Raw genomic sequence first — 26,486 nt, forward strand, 5'->3', positions numbered from 1 at the left:
TGTGGACAGCGAACATATCACCCAGGAGAATTAGGTGCTTTGTATTTCAATAGGGAAATTTTATCTGAAAAGTAAGAATGATGACCAGCACCCATAGACATGTCTCCCAATAGCCTCCCTTCTATTGATGTCTACTCACACTTTAAAGCATTCGCAGCTGTCCCCGTGCCATTAATGTCTATCTCTCTTACCTGCCAGCAGGATCTCCTCTCATCCAGCTGTGTCCTCTCAGGATCTAAGGATCTAATAAATAAGCATTTCTTTCCTTTGTTAGTTTCTGTTCCACATCCTATTGTCAGCATGGCCTTCCTCCTTCTCCATGCTTATGTGAGGCCTCCTAATTATTACAGGAAGTTTTGCTGCATGCTCCAGTCCACAGCGTTTGTTGCAGTTCTTTCTTTTCTGACACCCCCCCAGAATACGTAGTGAATGGCCATTCATTAGGTTATAAGCTTGTTGTTAGTCAACTTAAGCAAGCTCCTGAACTTAGGGGACCATGACTTCTATTTCTTGTACTACATACAGTGTCCTATCACATATAGATGTTTAATAAATCATTGAATTTGTTCATTTGAATCAATCCCAGAAACTAAAATATATCTGGCAGCTCAAACCCGTAAAGCTGTAATAGATTTCTGAGCAACTTTAAAATAAGGAGGATGCTTGTTTACCCAGGTCAGGTTTATTTTTATCTGGAAGTAAGACTGTGGGCTATAGGTATCTCTGGAAGTCCTTTCTAGGCGGGTTGCTCTGACCTATGAGTTTGCTATCCACGCAATCTGGATTGTTTGTGGATTAGCTGGGACTGATCTTTTATATCAGTCACCAGTCTTGGCATCTACCACAGCCGTGTTGAGTCCATCATCCCTAATGCTCAACATGAATGACATTAGCCCAGGTGACATGTTATTAGGAAAGTGTGCCTTTTTACAACTGAAAATAGTCTGAGAGATTCCAGACCGAAATAGAATATAGCGGTGGACTATTTCACATTTGTATTCCTCTCCACTAATATAGGCTCCTCACTCCTCTCCACTAATACAGCTTCATGCTTGCCTGTCTTCTAAGCCCCTTCTATTGCTGTCACCTGTGACACTGGCAGTGCGTTTTGCTGAAGGGGAAGCTTACTAACAAGGTTAGTGACGTAGTATAGGTTATTTGTAGGACACTCATTTGGAGCCTTGAGTCTGAGTGAGTCCAGAATGCAATGGAATATTCCACGTGTCCCCCCACACGATTTCTGCTGCCCCCAGGGTCTGTTTCTCCCATAAGGGATTGGACGCTGCCCGGCAGAGGCCGGCTGCAATCAGAGAAATCCTGACTTTAGCTGTTTCAGAAAAGTGACCCAGTATTTGAGGAATGATGAGGACAGAATTAAATATGAGTAAAAGGCTTGGAGTTGTTCCCATTCTCCTCCATAATGGGTGTTCACTGGTGTGACTGTTATTTTTGTGACTATCGCTTTATCTACGTTCTGACTAGCACTTGGAACACTACCTCTGGGCAACTTAAATGAAAGCTTGTTTTCCAGGATGAAGTAAACCGGCAGAAATTTCCATTGTTCATCAAATCTGGTGTAAATAATTGGCCTGAGCTAGATAGATATTTTTGGGCCCTGGAGAAATAACTGCTGCTTCTCCAGGTAGAAAGTGGTCAAGGAAAGGGCTAACTGATACTTCAAGTTTTTATTTTTCTATCACTGTGTGAAAATATGGCCTAAATTGTTTGGGAAGGAACAGAAGTCAGCTCTGCTGGATTTTTAATATTTCCCAGATTTTGCACTATTACCGTATTTTTTCCAACACGGCTCTATAATAACAATCCACACCTTCCCCTGCACTCCTGGCCCCTCACGATGTTTTATTATGCTCATGCTGAAAGAAAAGGTGTCTGTGCATACTGTATCTCCTCATTTGGCTCTGGGGATTTCCCTTTGATTTGGAAAGAATAATCTTTCAAATTCCGCTATAAAATATACAGGAGAGAGAAAAAAATAGATTAAGTTCCAGGAATGTGCACTGGTGTTGGCATTTCACTCTAATAATGATCTGAAGGTAAATTTTCTTTAGTATTGCTCAAGTGAATGATCAATTACTATAAGTGTGAATTATCAGCAGGGTGGTTCACCATTGATTTATACAGCATGGTTTAACTTTTGTCCCCATCCTTCCAGATATTAAAACATAGCTAATATTCAGCAGGTACCTCCAGGGCACCAGGAGCAACTCCACAGCCCCCCTAATCGCTCTCTCCGTGGTTCTGCCTGGAATATTTATGGCGAGTGGCCAGTTATCTCCTCTTTGGCAGACAGCCCCGTTTTCCTGTAGTGTGGAATTGCCTTCATTCGCATTTGCAGAGGCTCACTCAAGTGTCACTAAAGGAAGAGGAGGTGGAGCCTAAAGGGCTTTAAAAAGGGGAGTCATTCTACTTTTCAAAAAGAGAAACTGTGTTTGGGGAGGAATTGTATCTCTGTATTTCTTCTTTCAGCTTCATCAGCGGTCGTGATTGGAACTTTCCATCAATTCTTTCTCTCTCTCTCTCTCTCTCTCTCTCTCTCTCTCTCTCTCTCTCTCCCTCTCTCCCTCTCTCCCTCTCTCCCTCTCCCTCCCTCTCCCTCTCCCTCTCCCTCTCCCTCTCCCTCTCCCTCTCCCTCTCCCTCTCCCTCTCCCTCTCCCTCTCCCTCTCCCTCTCCCTCTCTCCTTCTGTCTCCCTCCCTCTCTCCCTCCCTCTCTCTCCCTACCCTTTGCCCGTTGCTCTGCCTGTCACAGTGAAGTCAGCTGCAAGCCTCCAGAGTGGCTGTTAAACAGTGGCGAAATTTGTCAGAAGGGTGTCAGGTATTTCTTACTGGCTTCCAAAAACTGAGATAAAGAAATCTTTCCCAGTGTGTCCCTTTCAGAAAGGCTGCATTTGGACACCGTCTGGAATTGAAGCAGGAGGAGTTGGAGGGCAACAGCAAAAGAGCAGAGGAAAAGATGCCCCAAGGCTGCAGGCCAAGCCGGTTGAACACGCCAGGGGTCAGACGTACCCACCTTGCCCAGGCTATGCTCAAGCAAAGCCAGCTTATTTTCTATTGAAAGTTCAAGCCCATCAAGATCATGCTGCTCTTCCTTGTCATCCTGTTGCCAGAAGTCTTTCAATTTGGTTTTGTTAGTAGTCTGTCAGCACTGCCTCGCTGGAACTGTCCTGCAGGTTCTCCTTCTGGAAATGGGAATTCCACTTGTGTGGGTAAGTAATCCCGTTAAAAGGAATTCACCTCTTTCAGGAAACTGCCCTCAGATACCTGTTCAGTCCGTCTTGTAAAGCTGGGCATTTTTTTCTGATTTGTGTTTGGGTATGTATATTTGCTTAATTTTTGCTTTCTAACGTTTAGATAGTTCCTTGCTGGCTCTTAGAGCTAATCTGCTACCGACTATAAAAATTCTCAGTTCTCAGACTTCTTCCATGTGTGAGTGAATGTGTTTCATTTTACACTAGCTGAAAATTTCATGTAAACCTACCTCTGTCTTTATTCTGACATGAGGAGTAAGTAAACACCTAGTTGACCAGCCTTTTATTGGAAACTGGGGAAACAGATGGTGCTTTTTTATTTTGGAACTGTCTCTATTTAAGGCATAAAGAAAAAAAAATCCTTCCTCTGATAACTTTGTGAAAGAACTCAGAAGTTGCTACAAATGCAGTGAAAAATGGGACAGGAATTGGGAACAAATGTGATTCTATAGTGAAAGCCAAGCTAAATTTCACGTTAAACCTCTTGCCCTTCCTCCCCACTCCTGCCATTTCTGAAGCTCTAATACAGCTCCAGTTTTTTAGTAACAGGTGCGTTGTAACTTTGAGAACTGCTAAGAGATGACAACGTGTCACACGCCCCTCCCACATTAAATGGTTTTTAATCAAAAAGTGAGAATTTTACCGAATGCAAAATAACAATCCTGCTTAAGGATTTTGCCTGAAAAACACCTCCCTCTCTCTCTCTCTCTTCTCTCTCCTCTCTCTCTATTCAGTTTATTTAGTCCTTGGGTGGGTCTCCAACCTGCAGCTCAAACAATGCCATTTCACATCATTACAGAGCATGAACTGCCCTGACATTCTGTTCTTGTCATTTTTGGCCTTTTGAGAAGAGATTTGGCTCCCCAAAGAGGTAAACTGAGGGAAACACCATTAAGTTTCCAGAAGAGAAACCTCTGGAAGACAACACAAAGTAGTGGGAGTAAAGAGAACTGTTCTGAGCCAAACTGCTGAGTTGGGCTCCTGCCCTGGCTCTCTCATGAAGGAAGTAATGAGTGAGGAAATCAGGTGCTCTCGTCCAGAGTCTCAGGGCTGTCTCCAGGCTGTACTCCTTGTAACAGGTGAGCAGAACCCTCGGGTGTTGGAAGAAAGGACTAAATTCTAATGATCTCTATGACGCCAGCACCCGGAACATTTCCGCTTTCATGTTATGTACTCAGTCAAGTCTTGCTGAGGAGTCTTTGAACGAGGAGTCTTTCCTTGACTTGCTGATTCCATAGTCCTAGAGAATAGCAACAAAAAAGGGTGACAGAAGTCTATAAAACAACCTCACGAACCTGTTGCTCAGCTGTTGAAGGCAGAAGTAAAAGCCTTTGGACAGAGTTATATCAAATGGACTGGAGCCTCTCTGGGGTGGGAGAATTGTCCCGAGAGTAGTTGGCAAGGGACAAGAGTCAGGCACTGGCATTTACATGGGACACGAAGGGGAGACTGTGGGAGCCAGTCCAGAAGCAGGACCCAAGAGAGGGAAAAGAGACCCCGCAGAAACGAACTTGTAAATAGCTTTAGAGTCTCAGAGAACAACTAGATTCCTGCTGGCAGCAAACCTGTGCCTCCTGCTCCTCACCGCCCTGCCCGTGGCTCAGAAGTGCCTGCACAAAACTGACTGCACCAAATAAACTTGAAGCCCAGGACAGAGACAATGAGTTAAGGAACAGAGTGGAAGGAACACAGGTTTTAGAAGCAAAGCCACCTCATTTCAAATCCATGCTACCTACTTAATACTTGAGTTACATTGGAATATTGCAGGAAAATAATAATACCCCTCTTTCAGGATTGTTGGGATCACATGAGATAGCACGTGAAACGTACCTAGCACAGAGGCTAGCAGACTGTGTTCAATGAATGTCCTCTTGGCTCCATGCTTTGGTCAAGTCTCTTTGATCACATCACACCCTGAGATTCCTTATTTGAACAGTGCAGTGTCATGGCATAGACCCCACGTGGTGTGGAATGTCTGCATGCCACTTCGTGACTCTGCCTCTTTGCTCCCTGGATCCTTGCAAGTCACTGGTTTAAATCCTCTACTTTACACTCCTCTGTCTCACATTAGCTGATAATTGCCTGGGTCACACCCTGTGCCCTCTGCATTTCAGAGGATAGTATTTCTCCTCTGTGAATAGCTATGGTGTCATCATCTATTGCCCCTCCCCCCCAATTAAATTCTACTTGCCTTATTTCTTCCCCTTGGCATCGAGACAGACCACCTCTGGCCAACCTGACCCAGCAGAAAGAATGCTTTGTGGTCTGACAAGATTTCAGGTAACTTTATGCACGGTTGTCACTCATGTGACTGCTACCCAGATAAACCAAGTGATAACAACACAGAACTGGGTTTCTTTTTATTTCCCCCTCCTCCACCCCTTCTGCTTTTTTTTTTTTTTTTTTAAATCAACTGAGTATTCTATTAGCTTCTATTTGAGCTATAGTAGATGAGGGGAGTAATAAAGAAAACTGCTGGTAAGTGGCTTCTGAACTTTCAAGCCTGTTTGCCCTGGAGGAGAAATATCAGTTGAAAAAAGAAGCAGTTCCTGTTTGCTGTCTATACCTGCATTATTTATATGAACTTTCTTGGTAAATAAAGGGTGAGGAAGAAGTACAGGCCCAATCATAGAGAGCTGGCTGCAGGAGGGATCTTGGGGCACTAAGTTAACCAATGGGGAGATCACTTTTAGCAGTAAACAGTGAAATTACTGATTTCAGCACCGGCTAAGGCTTGGTCAGCTTCCCAGAGTAATTTCATGATCGAAATCTTGTTTGTTTTTTGAACCAGGGTTATGCAAAAGTTTTTTTTTTTAATTTAATTTCAAAGAAATTACAGAAATAATCTTTTATACATACCATGTAAATAAAACCATCCCTCAAGTACCCAGGAGTTTGTGGTCTTTGAGGGGTAGTAGTGTTGAGTGGTAAAGAGCTTAAATTTTGGAGACAGACCTGGGTTCAAATCCCAGTTTTGCTGCTTGTGGATGTGTGTCTCATTTTCCTCACTGTACTACAAATAATTACCCTTCTCTCCTAGGATTGTTGTCAGGACTGTGTTAATGTGTGTTTTCAATGTGGGCTGCACCTTGGAATCATCAATGTCCAGGTTACCACCCAGTCCATCTGAGTTAGCGTCTCTTCTAGGGGTGGAATTCAGGCAGCACTTTCTCTGTTACATTCCCTTGGTGATTGTAATGGGCATAACGGGAAGTCTGGGTTTAAGATCACTAAATTAATGCATGTCGAGTGCATAAAATAGAGCCTGGCATGTAATAAGCTCTCAGTAAGTCTTAGCTGCTATTAGTATTTTTATCATTGTTAAGATTAATTTTATCGGTGGTAATAGTATGAGTATTTTCTAAATGAGGCTTGGTTTCTTCTACCATAATTGAATATTTTTTTTTTTACACATTGAAAAACCCGATGAGTTTTACAACATTAAAAACTGTAGTCGAGAGAATTTCAACATACATAGCTTATATTTTTGTAATCAGAAGAAATGTTTGTTAAAAATACAAAAAGACATCAAACTGATTTGAGTGCCCTTGTGAAACTGCAGTTCAGTGTTTGTCTTTCTGTGACATCAACTGATAAAAAATTCCACTGACTACAAATTAAATCTGCTCATTAGATTCCTTACCAGTGATAATTTTATTTTAACAACAGCAAAATACAAGGCACTTGAAAGTGAGAGTGATTATTTAAATTTCGTGTGTAGTTTTCCTTATGTTTGGAACCAATTTTTCTAAGATTTTTAAAACTGTGGACAACATATAAAGGAATTATAAAATAATTCTTTAAATAAATTTACGTTTTTGGGCTAGTTGGTGGTTGTTCAAATATATGACATTCAATTTAGTAGTTGGAAGGTGAGAATTCTTTGCTTGTGTTCCAAGTACAGCAAATAATTGATTGTTTACTAGCAAAAGTAAATGAACTAGTAATTTGGCTCAAAATTTGCTTTCATGAAAACCCATTTGAAAGAATTTCTTGTTTAGCATGAATGTTTTTTTTCTTTTTTGCATCAGTACTTGCCAAACTCCATCCCATGTATAAAACAAAATTAAAATGAGGCCATATGCTCTCAATATGTATGTTTATTTATCAGTTACTTACATGTTACATATACTATTATGAACATTATACAACACATAATATTTCTTTCCACACAATAGTATACAATCTATAAGTGGTACACATTGTACTTGGGAGAGACTGTTCTAGAGAAATAATGTAATGAGGAAATAAATTCTTTATCTTTTTTGGCTATTAGCTTAGCTCCTTTCACTTAGGCATGAAGAGATAACCAAAAAGATTGCTTTTTTTTTTTTTCAAGTAAAGGGAGGTTATTCATAATGAATGACTTTTCTCAGAGTGTATAATGGAAGAAATAAAAATGCAGTAGGACTGTGCTGAGATTCTTCCATAAGGACCAGAAAGCCAGACCACATCCCTAAGGATGGGCTGGAGTTTCAGAAATTCCAAAGCTTTATGGCCTGCTGGGTCACTATATCTTAGGATTTTAAATAAAAATGGCCTGTGCTTCCATTCTATGTTCTGAGGAAACTTAGTGTGTCTCTCCTAAGACAGAGGATTCCTGGGCATGAGAACGGTGATGTGGAAGGGAAGGTTCTGTGTCTCTGATTGTCCTTCCACTGAATTAGTGATCTGCTGTGCACTTCACTTTCCTCGTGTGCTGTCCGTTTCCCACACTCCATCACCTCACGCCAGAAACCATCCTCCCTCTTCTCCAAAGAGCCAGCGCTATGAACCATGAGGGGACAGACTTTAACTGAAAGCCTGGGGGGAAAAAAAGTCCTGGCCACATCCTGATCCAGCACATCAAACAACTAAAAATAGTTTTCATTCTTGTTCTTAAAAGTTAAGTGATTATTCTCTGTGGGAAGGCTTATCAGCCATCTCTCTCTCAGGTATTAGTCTTCTGCCACCTTGGCTGGCCTTGGTTAGGTTGACCTACACCTAACCCACTTTTCTGGACCTCCTTGATCTGTTTCAGACAACCTACATCCTCGTGCAGAACATTTTATATTTCCTCCTCCTCCAATTCTGCTTTCCTGATCATATCCTGGGTCTTATTTATTTTTTTATTTTCCCTTTTTTAAATTAAAAAACACACAAAACTACTAAGTAGCATACTGAAATGCGTTAATAAACAAAACAGTTGTTTCTCAGAAAAGAAATTCTGGGCACAGGTTTTAAACAAATTTTTTCTCTTTTCTCTCCAAAACAGGAGATATTTAATTTTGAGACAGAAGTTAAACTTCTTGGAGGCAGGTCCCAGTTGGTGGGAATACTAGCTGGAGAGAAGACATTTTTCTGCACTGTCAGGCTAGGAAGGAATTCCAGGGTTGGGAAGGGGCTTTCATTGGCCTCATGGACACAAGTCAGAAATGAGGCAGGACACGGGCATCAAAGGAGACTGTCATAGGGCTGGCCTTGGTCAGCGATTGTAAGGTATTCTGTGGGTTATTCTTTCTTGTTATCCCTCATCCTTAAAGAGGGCCTTTTAAAAATTAGAGTTTGATCTTACTTGCGCTGAGGAAAATGAGAAGAAGGCCAATCCCATGTTTCAGGTGAAATGGTATAATCAGTGGCAGGTAGGAGGGACCATCTTCTAGAAGAACCATGGTCTCCCAGTGGTGTGGCCAGAGGTGGAGGAGGTCAGATGAAGGGCACCAACGGATGAGTATGAGGCAGAATATTCCCCAGTCAGTGGTCAACTATTAGGAATATCAAATAGTTTGGATTATGAATCAATTACTGCATCTCCTCTCTTATTTTTGTCATTGACTTATGGATTTCATTGTAGTAATTTATTTAGATTAATTTACATGTTCTCTTAATCCAGATAGTTAAAAAAATCAAACATTAGATCTCAGATAAAAGGTAAAAATTCCTTACCTGGTAAACAAGCCTTCTAAAATCTGTTCAATATTCTTAAACCTTTAGTCACTTTGGTTATAGTGGAGAAAGCTAGAAGAAACCAGCAATTTTGCAATATGTGTAAATTGCCTGATCTAAAATATTTCAGCAACTACTTTGATAAGGTAGGTTTTGTAAACTTGTTATGAACATAAAAATGAAAGACTCAGTTCCTGACCTTAACAGCTGCAAGCTACAGCATTGGAGAGCTTTTTTTTAGAATGTCCAGGTCAGTTTTAAAAAATGTACTTTCTTTCAAAGAATTCCTAAATATTTAAATATTTTTCAAGACATTTTCAAATTCTGTGAAGTAGTTTAATGTTTAGTTTAGCTTTAGTTATTACTCCACATTTGAGCAATCCTACAGCTAGGGGACAATCCTACAGTTAGTTTTATTATTTAATAGTTTCTAATGTTAGAATTAGAATTAACTTTCAGAAGAATCCAGGGACAAGGGCAACAAAACCTTGATCATCGGGACGTAATTGTCCCCAGTGTCTATTTCCTTCTTGCCCTCAGGTCAATAATTTCATCCAGAATGATAATACTACTCACCATGAAGGAAGTATTACCTGGATATTAGGTGAACTAAGAATATAGGTTCATTTTGTAGAGATTCTTTATTAACAATAATGCTAATAAATAATGGCTTTGCACACAACCTTTCCAATCCCATTCCCAGCTGTCCCATTTGCTGGGGCCCACAACGAGAAGATGCCTGAGATCCAGGCCTCGGAAGAAAAGTATTGTTTTTGTCAGGTATAGAAGAAGAACAAAATTAAACAGAAGGGACCTTTATACTTCTTGAAAGATCTCAGTATAGCTGAAAACGGACTTTTATTTTATTTTATGTGGCCAATGTTACTAACCTTTGAGGGCAATTGTGGAATAATGCATGTAAAAAATGTCTTTCTTTAGCAGTTCTTTTCCTTAACATCATCATTCAAAGCTTGCCTTTGATGCTGGAAACTAGTTAATGTATAGAAACTTCAGTCATTTTAGCCAAATACAAGGCAGGAACTTCTGCTCTCATCACCTCTTGACCTTCTTCCTAAGCCTGGAGTTTGAATTGGTGTGTGTGTCTGTTTTCACTTATGACCTTGATTTTCTGATTCTTCCAAGCTTGGCCAACCATGCTAATGTCTCCCAGGGTCTGGATTTCCCAAGAATTTCACAGGATACTTAGTACACTGGAATTTGTGTGAGTGTGATGGAGTTTGAGAGCCAGCAGACTTCGGTGACAGTGATTCATGGTATACACTGATTCATTTGCAAAGCTCCCTCTCAGAGACAGGATAGGAAAAGCCTTTCAGAGAAAAGTACTACCTTCTTCTTTCATTCAGAACAGCCTATCAGGGTTTAGTAAGTAGATTTCATCATGAGGTGGTTCTTTTGTGGGTAGATGGTTGCTAGGATACAGATAGTCCTAACATCATGGCAGCTACCTTGTTCTTCAGCACATGGCGTGTCAGTTAAGAAACTGTGTTTTATTTCATTCCCTTCAATACTCTTCTGGTTAAAATTTCAAAAGCTTGAAGAAGGATCTTTCTTCTTCCATAGACTCTATCCTTGTATAAACAGATCAAAGATGGAAGATCAATCCAACTCAACACTATCATAATATATGGCTGTTGATACCAATCCCATATGTTCCCTTATAAGGTTTAAAAACATGCCCAGAAGCAGAAGCTATCAGGAATCCTCTGGTGTTTTTCTGCCTTTCTCTGAAGTATACAATTATTGTTTACTATAGAATTTTCAATACAAAGGAATTTTTAATCTCTCCTTGGTGTGCAGGGAAATTGGAAAGGTTACTGTCATTAGTGTTAATTTACCTAGTATGTGGAAATGTATATCTTTTAGAGTTCAAGCAACCTTGTTGAGAATATTTAAAACTCTAAGTGGATCAAAAGGCTTATGTTTTGAAAACAAATCTGAGAAATCGACTGCAACTTTTATATTTCTTGGCTATTCTAATGATGGAAAAAGATTTCATGTAAGGGGGGGACAGGTATATGGAAAAAATGTCCCTCTAGAATCTCAATGCATTTAAAAAGCAACTGACAATGTTCAAGAGAGGATGATGGGTGACTGTTTTTCAATATTGAGATATTCTGGAACAGAAAGCTAAACAGAAGCACTCTGTACCTGGATATCCCTCCTTAACATAAGCTATGTTGATGCATGTGAAATGACCTGTTTTATTACTTCCAGCAGACAGGATGAAATGCCATTTTTGAAACAAAGGATACATTTTAAACAATGTGAATTGTGGTTGGTGCTTGATATAATGGGATTGATCTTGTCACAGGAAAAGTGGAGTGGTTTTGGACAAGTGATTCTGGTGTCACACCTGCTTGTTGCCTTGCCTTTGCAGGAAAGTGTTCTCTTACCCTTAGTTGATGCACTATTGCCTACAGGTTGTGTTAGGCCTCAGCTTTGGAAATTAATAAGGTCCAGTTAGATAGCTGAGATGAGCTGTTCGCACTTACCTCATAGGATTGTTATGAAGACTAAATGAATTAATTCACATAAGGTGCTTAGAGTCTTGCCTGACATAGTGAGTTCCTAGTAAATATTAGCTATGACTCTCTACCAAATACCATAGCCTAGGCATTAGTGATACCTTTGCTTTGAGTAATTTTTCTAACCCTGTTTTTCAAATTTTCAGGGATGCTTCGAGAAATCTAAAGTTGGTTTCTTGGGATGAGCCAAGTCCTAACAGTCATCTTACTTAGGGGGTTCTCCGTGATTTGTTATCCTTGACAACAAACTATGGCACAGAATCTCCAATTAATTATTTTTTCTAAGGAATTATTCTTAGATGACTATTTGTCACATTTGCCCTCAACATCCCAAGCAAATTATATAAAGTATTTTTTCTCTATATTTATATAGTTCTACTTACAGCTGGGGTGCTGAACTTTGTGCTGATCAGGGTGGGATTAATGAGAACAATGGAATTGGACTCAGGAAACATCTAGACTTCAACAATTCTTATTAGGTTGGTGCAAAAGTAATTGCAGTTGTAAAGGTTAATTGCAAAAACTGCAATTACTTTTGCACCAACCTAATAATTTCTTTTGTTTTCGTCTATTTGTCTAGGAACATTTAGAATGTAGTATCTACAGGCAAATATTTATTTGTTTAGCCTTTCTATTTGAGCAACATTATTGTAAAGGTAGGAAAAGGAGAAAGTAATTGTGTTAGTTACAAATAAGACCTGTATCAAATTTTGTACCTCTAATATATTTTTTGCAGATTTAATCACTTGACTAATTTTTTAGATTTCCTTCAGAGAGTTGAGCGTTTAGTGTCACTTCGGGGGGTTGTTTGTTTTAGGTTATTATTTAGATTATTGTTTTATTTCCTTTAGCAGAGCTCAGAATGACACATTATTTATTTGGTATTTGAAATTTAGAGAAGCAGAGAGAAGGGAACACTTCACAGAAAATAGGAGTTAGGATGAATAACAAAGATTTATGAATTTACCATAATCGTAGGCTTCTTTACAAAATGCCACAAACAAAGAAACTATTGAATTCTGTAAGACAGGCAGGATAGAAATTAAACTGCTAAATGTTAGATTAGAAAAGACCTTCAAGATCATCTAACCCATCTCCAGGGAGACGAAAAAGTCAACATGCTCCTATCCAACCTAGAACTCAAAATCTACCACACACGTGCCACCTGCCATGAATGATTGTTGAAAGCCCACCAATGTACTGACTAGTCCTTCCTACCAAAAAGTATTCATAATGTTAAATTGGTTTAGGGAAAGTCTCTTAATATATCTACTTCTTTATGTTGAAAGTAAGACTGAGATTTCCTTTTATATAAATTATACCAATAAATTAATTCAAATCAATTCAACAAATATTTATGCGACATCAATTATGTGTTTGGCTTGTCAGTGGTGATGTCACTGATCCAGATGCCCACGGCGTCCTAGAGGACGGGGAGATTGCCAGCTCAGAGGGCCAGGAGTGGGGTGTGCTATAGTTTACCTGATGACTTATGAACTGTATTAGTTGGGTTTATCAAAACTAACTCTTAAAAAATTCAACAAGTGGCTTGAAAACCTTCCTTCAAAGGAACTAAAGATTGCAGACAATGCTAATAATGCAAGCTCCGGGGGACAGACAACACTGACCATTCTCTTAATCCTAGAAGAAGCACTTTGTTACAGTGTAAGAGGTAAAAACAATGTAAATCTCTTTAGATTTGACAGAAAGTAGGAAAAAAAGAGAGAAATTAACAGGAAGATAGCCTGAAAAATGGACTTACGCTCATTATGATTAGTAATGAACCTTATAACAAGTGTAAAATTTGCCTCAAAATGTTAGCTAATGGTAATATGAAGCCATCAGGACAGGCAAGCTGTTTAAAAATGAGTACCCAGAATGTGAAAACAATTTTTATGATTTTTACAGTTGTATTCAAAGTTATGATATTTAAGACTACGTTTGCTAAGCTTAATGATAAAAACTTAGAAGGCTCCTTTGAGTTTTCTGACATTATAGCAAAATGGAAAAGCCTTTTACTATTAGCAAAATATGTGTTCCTCCTGCTTTCTGCTGTGGTAAAACATAGCTAAAAGAATACGTGGAAAACCACATGATAACAGATTACAATGTGTGCCTGTGTCACCTAAGTCTATTGAAAACGTCACAGAAAGCATTGTTGAAGTTTTGAGGAAATAAGTATTAGAAAAATTGCACAGCTGAGTGAAAGTAAAGGTGTTTTCAATATATCTCAGCTTATGGTATTTTCTAGAAATTAATAGTCAACATTTACTGAGAGGTCAGTATATGTGAGAAAAAATTCTAAGCACTTGGCATGAATTGATTTATTTATTCTTCATAATAATTCTATTAGGCAAGTACTATTACCATTTCCATTTTAAAGATGAAAAAATTGATACATAGAGAGGTTCAGTAATGAGCTGAAGGTCCATAGAAAAAGGGAAGAATTCCCCTTCCATCCTCTGGTTCTTTTGGCTGGTCGAGTAATTAAATTGACATGAGATAAGAGAAAATCAAATTTAATTGTGTGCTCACGGAAATCCTACTTACATGAGTCACAGACCCTGCATACATGAGCAATTCTGATGCAGAAAGTTAAAATGAGGTGGATATGACATTCTGAGTAAGGGTGAGTAAGGCTTCTTAGGACTTCAGAGGGTCATTGCAGGATGATAAGAAGAGCAGATTCTCAGTAATTAGTAGTTTTCCCTGCCATATAGATGGGTCAAAAAGGTTATCTCTGATAAACTCTTATTATGGGGAAGGCCCCTAATTCAAATTCTTCTAGGTAGTTAAGGGGAGGCAGAGTTTCTCTTGAGCCTGCAGGGTTTCAGTTGCCTTTAGCTCAAAAATAATCTGCATGCCACGGAGGCACATCTTGTGTTGACTTGTTCTGGACTTCTCCAGTCACACAGCTAATAAGTAGTGAAACCAGTAAAGAGTCAACATGGGCGTTCTGTGTCCAGGGCCAGAGATCTGTTTTACTCTTGTACTTGCCTCTCTATTTCAACAATGAAATGAGCAAAGAACTGTGATACTTCTTCATTAGCCAATAGAAGAAAAATGCATCAGAGAAGAAATTTTCTCAGCAGCCCCTGACGTCTATACACATTAACAAAGGTATTATGAAGAAAAAATAGTATAAGTGTACCCAGTGGTGATGGAGCCATTGCATTTACTGGAACATCAACAAAAAGGGTTCTTGAGTGAGATTACAGGGGGCCCTCCATGCAGTTCACCGGTCTCACAGGGAAGCAGTGCAGCAAAGAAGTTGAAACTGGAATTGTACAAAGTGCAATGGGACGTCATGGATGTCATCACTCATAAAAACAAGAATAGACTAGATTCTTTATAATACTTCATATTGGGTGGGGAGTAACCATGGAAATATGTGTCCCACATGCTTCCCATAGAGTATCTTGAATCAAAGCACTTAAGAGAGCAGGCAAATGTTACATCTTTTTCTTTTTTTAAAAAGGAGAAATGTTTCAAGTTTTTTACCTTTTCTGTGATAACAAACAGGTGTCACTCGTATGCTACTGAAAAAATTATTAAAGCAACAGAACTTTCTCCAAGTGAAAGGTGACATTCTAACAATGAGTGAGAAAGTGACCACTGATTCTAAGAAATTTGGGTGTGAAGAGAGCAGTTTGAAAACAGATGTTGGCAATTGTTAGGTGATTAGGTTGTTGAACAATGTCAGTATGTTGCCTATTAAAAACTCTCATGTTTACAGTTAAAAAGCAACAACCCAGTAAATGAAATTTTCCAAACTATTTTTTAAAAACTTCTAAATAAAGAATTTTTGTCCGTTTTAATCTATTTGTTAAAAATAGAAAATATAACACCTTCTGGTTAGTTTGCATTTACTAACTAAAATCTAGGAAGATAGAAATTTGCTAGTCTAATTCAACAAAATTTGTGAATAATTGATGGATGAAATTAAAAAGTATATTTTGTGATTTTGTACATATAGCCAGTGAAGCCCTTCTGTCATTCGATGCAGATATAATTGTGAAATATCTTTTTGTCTATGACAGCGATCAAAGACTAAATATCAAAACATATTAAACTTTCAACCAGATATTTCAATTCCTATGTCAAAAGCAATCTTTTCAATAAATGCAAACTCATCAGAAGTTATTGCATAATCTCAATTTTTAACATGCAGAGGGACTTTTGGGGTTATAGGACATGCTCAGCTGGACACAATCAGCAGAGAGTAGAAAATACAGTGACAAAATTCAGAAGACAGATTTCTGAGTCTGTGTGTGTGTGTGTGTGTGTGTGTGTGTGTGTGTTTGTATGTAACATCTGGAAAAACTTTTCTAATGCTTTAATGCTGGCAAATGTATTTTAGTCTGGTAGCAGTAATCTTTAAATAAAATTGAGCATAATTTATGCTGACAAGCTGAAGGACATTTAAACATGTTTACATAAAATGAAAAATTACCTACAGCACAAGAACCTTAAAAAAATGGTTCACTGTTCTGCAAAACTGCATTATTATGAGTTGTTTTAAAAGTTATACTGAACTGTGGTATTAGCCAAGAGATAGAAACATAAATTAATGGAATAGACTCAAAAGTCCAGAAATGGACTTATACAAATATGGTCATTTGATCTTTGACGAAGGTGCAAAAGCAATTCAATGGAGAAAGAATAGTCTTTTCAACAAATGATGTTGGATCAATTAGATATCCATGAGCAAAATAGTGAACCTTAACCTAAACCGCATACCTTATACAATGATTATTTCAAAATCATAGATCCAAGTTTAATCTATAAAACTATAAAACTTTTAGAAGAAAACATAGGAGAAATCTTTGTGTCCTGGGGTTTAGTAAAGAGTTCTTAGGAATGACACCAAGAGCATTATATACAAAAAAAATGGATAAATTGTGCTTCATCAAAACTAAAACTTCTGCTCTGCCAAAGGCGATGCCACGAGAATAAAAAGATATACTGCATGCTATTGCAAGAAAAACATTTCTTTTTTGCAAGAAAACATTTGCAAATTATACATCTGACAAACTACTTGTATCCAAAATACTCATATATTTTAAAAGCCTTTCAAATGCAACGATAAGAAAACAAATAACCTAGTTAAACACGGGCAAAGGATTTAAACAGATACTTCACCAACGAGGATATAAGGATGGTACATAAATCCATGAAAAGATGTTCAACATCATTAACTGCTGTGAGCTGAATATGGCCCCTAAATATGTTTACATCTTAATTTCTGGGTCCTGTCAATGTTGCCTTATATGGCAAAAGCGACTTCTCAGATGTGATCTGAGATGGATGATTATCCTGGATTATCTAGATGGATCCTAAATGTCCTTATAAGAGAGAGGCAAGAATATCAAAGAAGGAAGAAGGTGATGGAGGCAGAGAGAGATCTGAAGATGACCCACTGCTGGCTTTGGAGATAAAGAAAGGGGCCACAAGTGAAGGAATGCAAGGAATACATTATATATGGGATGCAATATCTCATAGAATTAGATATAAAATTATCCAGGTGATGTAATTATAGGAATCCACTTAAAGGGACCCACTTCTAATCAGTTCCTGGAACATGGGTGCAAAGAATCTGGCCTTATGGAGAACTTCCTTAGAACAGGGCTTCCTGAGGTCGGTTCCTTGACGCAGTTAAACTACAAGACGCTAAACAGTAAGAGCTCCTTGTGAATTCAGTTTGGAACAAGCAGAATGGTGTTTATAGATTAGAACCTGTGATCAGAGAGACATGGCTTTCAATCCCCACTTTGTTATTTATTGGCCTTGTGACTGTGGCAAGTTAACTGATCTAAACTTCAAGTTCTTTTTCTGTAATGAAGGTGCTGAGAGCCCCTACTTCCTATACTGTTTCCCAATTAAACGAAATAATATCTTCAATGTGTGAACTCAGAGGCAGGTAACACAAAAGATATTGGCTATTACTCTTCTGATGATATTCACCACCCACCTTCTTGGCGAATCAAAATGTGTAATAGCATATTAAAGCATCTGAGAAATCCTGTTAAAAAACAACTATTGTGTAGAACCTGCTATTCTCAGTTACTCTCTTGAGGACCTCAGGACAAAGACAGTGAAAAGCGAGCTCTGGACCTTCAGATGTCAATGACCCCGTGAATAAAGAATGTCGATTTAAACTGATGGACCTGAGAGCCTTCAGTATGTCTCCAGATTTAGAGCAGAAAACTTGTGCTGGTGAGAGCAGGCGGCAATGTTGGCCTGAGAGACACTAGGATTTCTTGTTAATCGGGTTGCTAGTATGGTTTATGTATTAACTAGGTCCCATGAGCCTGGGCCTCAAGGCCCGCAGAAGCTAGTCCATTTCTTTTCTCACTTACCTGTGTGGGGCCACTCCTATAGACTCAGAGCAGATGAAGAGTTGACTGTTGTGAAATATTCTGTGTCTGCCACTCACTCCAATAGCAACCTGCTTTTTGTAACTAAACTCTGAACCACGCAGGCCCTGGTTCTTGGTAGTCACTAATAAAAATCTTCACTGTGCTCCAAATATTCTGGACTCCTTTCTAATTCCTGAAGATCCCTTCCTAATCCCCAGGTTGAGAAGTTAGAGGTTCCATTTTATATCTTGTGACCCGTTTGCTGTCTTTGTGGTTGTATTCCTTAGAAATGTTTGATTTTCTATGTACTTACCTCTTACTGAACTGTACCCAAAATAAACGCTGTAGGTTTTGACGTGGGAGAGTTTAGCTGTTCAAACATGCACACCCTGCTGACATTTAGATCCCCACACTGTACCATTCACCAATGTTTATAGTTTTTGACAGATCTGAAAAAACACTAACTTATTTATCATTTCCAGTAGTAGTATACGATAGTGATTATTCCACCATGCCTAATTCTCAGTTTTTCATTTTCTTTTAGATCATATTACATTTCATGTCTACAAATACTCAGCCCAGGCCCTGGTTTACAGAAAATGATACAGTATAGGTAAAAAATGAACAGTATTTTTGAGGGAAGTGGAATTAAAATCTGTTACATAAATAAAATGAAGATTGTAACATCTTGACATATGTCAACCCAGATCAAGGCAGGAAAGAGTATTGGATTGGGAGGGTGGTATCTGGGTTCTAATTCCAACTCTACCACCAACTAATGGTGGGACTTTGGGAAACATCATTGAATTTCATCTGAGCTAGATCTATGATTTCCAAATTCACCAAGATGTAGGGATCACCTGGAGTGTTTCTATTCAGCCACACTGAATTGGAATCTCAAAGGAAGGGATCTACAAAAGACACACACACACACACACACACACACACACACACACACACACACACACACAGTACCCTGTGGGACTCTTTCGAACAAATAATTTTGGGAAACACTGGATTAGGTCATGTCTGGTGTCTTCCAGTTCTAAGTGGTTATGATATGATAAAGCCTGACTGCTTTATGATTCACCAGTGAATAGTAAAAATCTGAGGATAAAATTTGTTAATTCATACTTAGTAGTTTATAAATAGTCCAGATTTGTTTTTTGCAAAGTTACTAAAGTTAATGCTATGGTTTTTGTTTTATAGATCTCAGTATTCTTCAGATTTCTCTTTTCTCTTTGATTTATTGACTGTCAAATCTGGCCTGTCAAGCTCACAGTGTTTCATTAAGGATAAATGAGATCAGGATGTGAAAACCTGTTGTTGTTGTTATTATTGTTGCTGTTAGTAAAATAATGACCAAAGGATAGATTCTGCTTTTATGAATTTGACTTTCTGCCTATTGGTAAAAGTCCACATAAACAATACACAATTAATTCTTCATTGATTAATCAATTTATTTAAAAAATTTGAGTGCTTGTCATTTGCAAAGCATTATGCTACGTTCTGTCTAAAATGTTTAGAGTACCTTTCCTTGCTCCTCTTTTCAAATCTGGAAACCTCCCATTTTAGCTATACTTTTAAATGAAGAAAATGATTTTTTGATCTCAGCAATGTATCAATTCATTAAGAAATTAATAATATGTGTTGGGAACATTTATTTAATTTATAGAAAATGCCCAATTCACATTTCAAAGAGAGGACTCCACAGTCATCTGTGGTCCATAAATTAGTAGCTATTGGTTTAGGGTGCCTTTTCCTGTGCTCTCCTTTCCTCCATGATAAACTGCTATAGGAGAGATGAGCTATGCCAATATTCTAGTCCCTGGGTTCAAATCTGAACCGTGACACAAACCTACGGTAGTGAGACCTTGTCTGTGGGAATAAGCAATGATGAATTACATTTGTATAGTGTTCTACAATAACAAAATTCTTTGACATATATTATTTCATTTATTTCCCCAATAATCCTCACAGGCACGGAGGTCCTGTAAGATGACCAGGGAAGCTGGTGGAGTCAGGACTGGAAACCAGGCCTGCTGGCTTTCAGTCTAACGCCCTTTTCATTTCTTCTATGATTCCTCCTAGTCTACAAGTGGAGTGACAGTGGGCTCTACTACACATCTGTGCAGGGGGGTCTTACGTTGTGGAAAAGATACAGAGAGTGCTTTGTGCTAATTCTCTTAGACATTTTTGCTGGCACCTATTTCAAATGATCACAATCTTACACTTCTTCCTTCCTCTTCTGTCTCTATTTTGAAAGAGCCTCTGAAGTGGAGTTAATGTTTTCTGACTGTGGAACATAATTCCTGAGTAAAGAGTTGTTAATCTATCATCTTGTTTAATCGTTACAGCAATAAACACATACGTTACAAAAGGCACGCAAGTCTAATGTGAAAACAGAACAGAGTAAACCCAGCAAGGAAGCGAGAATATGTTAGAATTGTCTCCAATCCCCCCACTCATCCCAGCGGCTCCATAATTATCGAAAGGCAGCTGGCTGGAGCCTCCTCACCCTCAGACAGAAGAGAGCAAGGGAACTAACCTGGCTGCAGGGGATAAAGGGATCCCTTGGCAGCATCTTGGAGCATCAAAGGCAAGCATTGTGTGGAGTCAGACAGTAATTTATGCTGAGGTTTCCAAAGAGAGATATCAGGTTCTCAAACAGGTGTTAAGTTCTTGGGAGTCAGAGTGGGTGGGTGCCCATCACCTGGAACCCCAGGTATAGGGTTAGGTAGAGTACATGGCAAAGCCCTGCAGGAATGAAGATACCCGGGGAGGTCCACCACCCAGATTTAGCAAAGAAAAAGATAGAGCACCTAGGGAAATTTGAATTTCAGGTAAATAGTGAATACATTTTTAGTGGTAAATATGTCCCACACCATATATATGCAATTAAAATTTCACTGAGCATCCTGTATTTATGTGGCAGTGCTAACAGGGATGAAATATTTCAGAGCTTTCACAGGATGACATTTCAATTTTTCCTGCTTCCACTTAAGACATCTAATTTTCACCATCTTCTTCCATGTCATTACCCTGATGTCTCTGTTAATAAGTAAGACTAGAGGAGCGGGGGTCCATTTTGAAAATGACAATATCTGTAATATTATTTCCAACTTATATAATTAAAATTTACATTCATACAGACCCTTTCCACAATAGAATACAGTAGGTGTTTTGTTTTCTTTTTTGAACATAAAATGGCATTGTATAGAAAAGAGAAGAAAGTGCTTTTCTCTTCAAATAGTTCTTTTTTTTTTATAATTTGGCTATGTACGTTTCTTACAATCAATTTATGCAGAAGATAATTTACAAAATTAATTGTGAACATCTGCAGGAACTCTTTATGCTCTACATAAAATTCTTTATTTAAAATATAAAACCAGGAATTAAAAAATGAATTCTACTTGCATTGGTTGTATTTTGTCTAAATCAGCTAAATATCATTGAAAATACACAAGTTTGGTTTCTTTCTTCCCTTTCAGGTCCTGCACCCTTCTTAATTTTCTCTCACAGAAATAGCATCTTTAGGATTGACCTGGAAGGAACTAATCATGAGAAATTGGTGACAGATGCTGGCGTGTCAGTGATCATGGATTTTCATTACAATAAGGGAAGAATCTATTGGGTAGATCTAGAAAGACAACTTTTGCAAAGCGTTTTTCTGAATGGGACAAGGCAAGAGGTATAGTACCATTTTCCAAGGTATTTGAGGGACTTCTGTATAGGCTGACAAGCATGATATAGTTAATTTGTAACATATAGATAAATGAAAATTACATTACAATTCAAATATGCATCTGGCATTTGTAGATATTTATTTAATCTGCATCTTTGGCACATTATTGAGCAAGCCCATGAAAGTGGCACTGATATTCAGAAGTTCCCAAAAGTAGGAAGTGAAGATGTCAATGTAATTTTGAAAATATGTAAGTTTATTAAGTCAGATCACCATTTTATCAAAGCAAAATACTCCAGTGGTTCTCAGCTGGGGACAGTTTTGCCCCTTGGGGGATCTTTGGCTAAGTCTGGAAACATTTCTGGATGTCACAACTGGATTGGGGAGGAGGGAGGATGTGCTACTGGCACCTAGTGGTAGAGGCCAGGGATGCTGCTAAACTCCTAGGGTGCCCAGGACACTCCCCACAACAAAGTTATGTGGCCCCAAACGTCAATGGTGCTGAGGTTGAGAAACCCTGTTTCATCTGTCTAAAATCGCTGTCGTAGGTGTTTTTAGGAAAACAAACTTTTTTCTTTTTATTCTCAAGGTGTTTGCACTCTAAAAAAAAATAAGTACAGGACAGATATAAAATATTTTGCTTCAAGTACATACAAAAGATCTTTAGTGTTTCTTTTGAACTGGTGGCACCCTTAAACGAGTCCCAGGAGGAATGTTCTCTATTCCTAGGAGACAGATTACAGAGAGCACGTAACTAGAGAAACCGTAAGCACTACTCCCAGCACAAAGTACCCACTGTTTTTCTTGAGTGTGTGTGTGTGTTTTTAACCAAACCTTCTCCTCCAATTATTCTTAAAAGCTTCAGTTTAGAGGTGTTAATCTCTTTTATCACATCTTTAATACTTGCTAATCTCACTTTTAACACGGATGGCTACTCATTATTCTCCAGCCTTCTGTAGAATAGTTTCAAAATCTTAAGTCTGAGAATCTGGAGGGTTTCCTGTCACAAAATAGGAAAGAAATTAAACAGTTATGAATATATGTTAAGTCATTAGGAAAGGATTGGCCTAATGCCTGAAATCCACCATTTTAGTCCTTTCTTTGGGTTGAAACATTGTTTATAAAGGACAACCATTCAAATGTGAACAAATTTACCTGGTGATCTATATACTAATATATTAGCAATTGGTTAATTAGATTGGCAAGAATGCTCTGTTTGAGATATAGGAACAGTACAGTCTCATGAGAATATTCCATCTCTGTCCAATCACGTTCAATGACATCAGGTCAGTAGCTGGAAATCAGTGATGGTGGGAATATTTACACCATGGGAATCTGCAACAGTACAAGTCAAAGCTTCTGCCCCCTCCCACGCTTCACCCTCCGTGAGGACCAGTTAACCTGTATATGCTGGAATTAGGAGATAACCAAGGTTTTTGTCAGGTTATTTTGAAGGAGAGGGCAGGAAACAGTACCTGAGAGGCATAAAGAGAAGTCCTGCTCTTCAGGTCATCGAGGCATAGTGCCAGGGCACTGAAGATTGTAGAAAGGATGGGGCCTCATGGAGAAAGGGCCAGAAGAAAAGTGGGGGCCCTCAGGAGAACTTCATCAGCTTCAGAACTCTGTGCATAGACTCCAAGGGAATCTTGCCAGAATTTGGCAAAGCTTGGAACTGGGTTCATATGAGAATCTGCAAAATTCCATTACCAAGTGGAACTGAATAAATTCTCTTTAAGGTAGCATTGAAATTGCACTATTTCTATAGTTGAAATTATTAATACATTATGGTTGATTGCCTAATAAATGTAGGATAACTTTCCATTTTGAAGTTATGTTATAAATACTATGCCCAGAAATATTCACATGGGAGGGTTAACATTATTGCATGAAAACACTAGCACTGTAGCTGTGATTATTTTGTCATTAAAATAATATTGGGAATGCACAGAAATGACAAGGACTTAAAGAAATAGACTTATACATAAAAATAAAAACAATTTTATTGTGAATGAGGACTATTAATAACAATTTTGAAATTTGATTTTACAGAGAGTATGCAATATAGAGAAAAATGTCTCAGGAATGGCAATAAATTGGATAAATGAAGAACTTATTTGGTCAAATCAACAGGAAGGAATCATTACAGTAACAGATATGAAAGGAAACAATTCCCGTGTTCTCTTAAGCACCTTAAAATATCCCGCAAATGTAGCAGTTGATCCAGTAGAAAGGTAAATTCTGCTGTTTTCAGACACTGAGATGTATTTCAAAATATGGTGAAAATTCATAGAAAATTCATAGAAGGTCAAATGGACCTTCTCACTGAGAGTCAAGCCCTCTTGTACAAAAACACCATTTCCAATAGGACACTTGCCTGAGTTTGAACCATGGCAGGCTCCCTCTACAAATAGCACTCCTAACTACATGGTTTCCTGCTATAGAAGCATAATTCTCCTCTAACTTGAAATCATATGAAAAATTTCATAATAGGGCAATAAATGTTTGTTGAATCAAATTTTCATTCAAAATAGTCAAACTTGTCCTGTGCAGACATCTGGGAACTACTGAAACCCTGAGAGAGTTGGCCATCTAAGTGACCTGACATTCGTTACATGTCTATGTCATGTGTTTGCCCTCAGGTTTATATTTTGGTCTTCAGACGTGACTGGCAGCCTCCACAGAGCACATCTCGGTGGTATGGAAGAGAAGATTCTGTTAGAGACATCAGAGAAAATAACAGCTGTGTCACTGGATGTTCTTGATAAACGGCTCTTTTGGGTTCAGTACAACAGCGAAAGAAGCAATTCTCGTATTTGTTCCTGTGATTATGATGGAGGTTCTGTCCATTTCAGCAAATATCTTACACAGTAAGTTTTGCTTTTGGTGTAAAATAAAACAATTGTCATTTGAAGTTTGTGTGATAAATTAATTTCACATTTGCCAGTTAAACCTATACAATGGTTTAGCACAGATTCGGGAGTCCAAAAGACTTGAGTTCAAAGTTCCAGATTTACGATTTATTAGACAAGTGACTTTGGGCATGTTACACGACTTCTCTTCATTTTTCTTTAATTTGGGGATAATGATAATAGTACATATTTCTTGGGGTTATTGTCAAAGTTAAGTAAAGAAACACAAATAAAAATAATTAACAGAGTATTTGGCATAACTAAGTTTTCACGTGTGGGTTATAGTTATTCTTTTTGGAATTATTATGTCATATAGTTCTGAAACACCTAGCTTTCATTTGATTTGCTATTTTGCCAGTAACCTACTCTCCAGCTTATATGGCAAGAGGCAGAAATTAGTCAAATGTAAAACAGACAAAACCAGAAGTCCACTCTTATCCTTTTCCTATTTTCTTCCCTATTTTATTTTCATCACATTTATGTACTGACGAGCAAAAGAATGAGACAATGAATCTGAAACTAGAAATTGCATCCTATTAATTCAGATTACTACTACATAAATAAAATTTTAAACTTAATACCTGTTTCTTCACCTAAATGAAAAACGAATGTAAAGGTAGGTGATTAAAATTCAGACAGTAAATTGAAGTGAAACTTTGATAAGCCCGGGAAGAAATGTTCTACCATTCTTTGTGTCTTTTTCCTGTTGTTTTTTAGGCCCAATTTGTTTGCAATTTCCCTTTTTGGTGACCGAATCTTCTATTCAACATGGAGAAAGAAGACAATTTGGATAGCTAACAAATATACTGGGAAGGACATGGTTAAAATTAACCTCAACCCATCAATTGTACCACCTGGTGGAATTAAAGTAGTGCACCCGCTTGTACAGCCCAAAGCAGAGGGAGATGCTTGGGCGTCTGGTGAGTTATCTTTGACCTTGAACAGGGTCTGGTAATGAGTCCCCACCCATCCACTAGCTGAAGCCACTTAGGGGTTTATCCTTGATTTCTCCCACTGCCTCACCCCCAATTTCCCATCTACTGCCAAGACTTTTCCATTTTAACCTCCTAAATACATCTCTAGTGTCTACTCTCTACTGCCACCACCATAGTCCAGACAACCAGCATTTTCTTGCCTGGCCTATTGTAGTAGCCACTCAACTAGTCTTTCTATTTTCCCCATTCTGCCTTTAAATCGTTAATCTGATCCATCAGCTCTCCTGCTTAAAATCCTTCCAAAGGTTCCCTTTGCATGCAGGTGAAATGCAACATTTTACCAGGCCTATCAATATTTGACCACCCTGATCTAGAACGCTCTCTCCTCCTCCTAGCTGGAATCTAACACAGGTCTTTCTGTAGTTCCTCAGGCATGCCCAGGCTTTTGCAGTCACTCTTCTCTCTGCCTAGACTTCTCTTCAGTTCTGAGCTTAAGTGTCTTGTCTGCAGATAGGCCTTCTCTGGGCATCCAGTCAAAGCAGGCCTCATCTTCTATTTTTCTCTCGGTACACCCTTCATTGAAGTCATCGAAGGGTGTAACTACATATTACTTTGCTTTCTTTTTGATTTTCTTCCCACTTGATGATAAATGCCATGTGGGCAGGGACCATGGTTTTTATTTATTTATCTGCTTAAACCACTGTGTATTCAGTGATTATTTAACTTTTAGATATTATTAGTACAATGAATGGATTGACTGAATCTAGTCACAGTCTAAAATTTCTATTTTTAAATGTGGACTTCTCTGTTTGAATTCTTTAGCATATACTTTTTTAAAAATGTAGACTCCTCAATACGGC

At 38.3% G+C, this 26,486-nt stretch overlaps 1 protein-coding gene across 3 annotated transcripts in view; it reads left to right on the forward strand.

Moving 5' to 3' along the window:
- Positions 1-2,698: 2,698 nt before the first annotated feature.
- EGF (epidermal growth factor) overlaps positions 2,699-26,486 on the forward strand; it is an 89,318-nt gene continuing 65,530 nt past the window's right edge. The window contains exons 1-5 of one of the 3 annotated variants that reach the window (XM_033105271.1): positions 2,699-3,225; positions 21,589-21,788; positions 23,832-24,013; positions 24,422-24,649; positions 25,409-25,611. In XM_033105271.1, the coding sequence (XP_032961162.1) occupies positions 3,096-3,225; positions 21,589-21,788; positions 23,832-24,013; positions 24,422-24,649; positions 25,409-25,611 (943 nt within the window). In that variant the 5' untranslated portion in view covers positions 2,699-3,095. The remainder of the gene's footprint in view (positions 3,226-21,588; positions 21,789-23,831; positions 24,014-24,421; positions 24,650-25,408; positions 25,612-26,486) is intronic. The other 2 variants (XM_033105272.1, XM_033105273.1) reach the window with 2 other exon arrangements.

This window comes from Rhinolophus ferrumequinum, chromosome 5 (assembly GCF_004115265.2).
Source record: "Rhinolophus ferrumequinum isolate MPI-CBG mRhiFer1 chromosome 5, mRhiFer1_v1.p, whole genome shotgun sequence".
NCBI classification, from domain to species: domain Eukaryota; kingdom Metazoa; phylum Chordata; class Mammalia; order Chiroptera; family Rhinolophidae; genus Rhinolophus; species Rhinolophus ferrumequinum.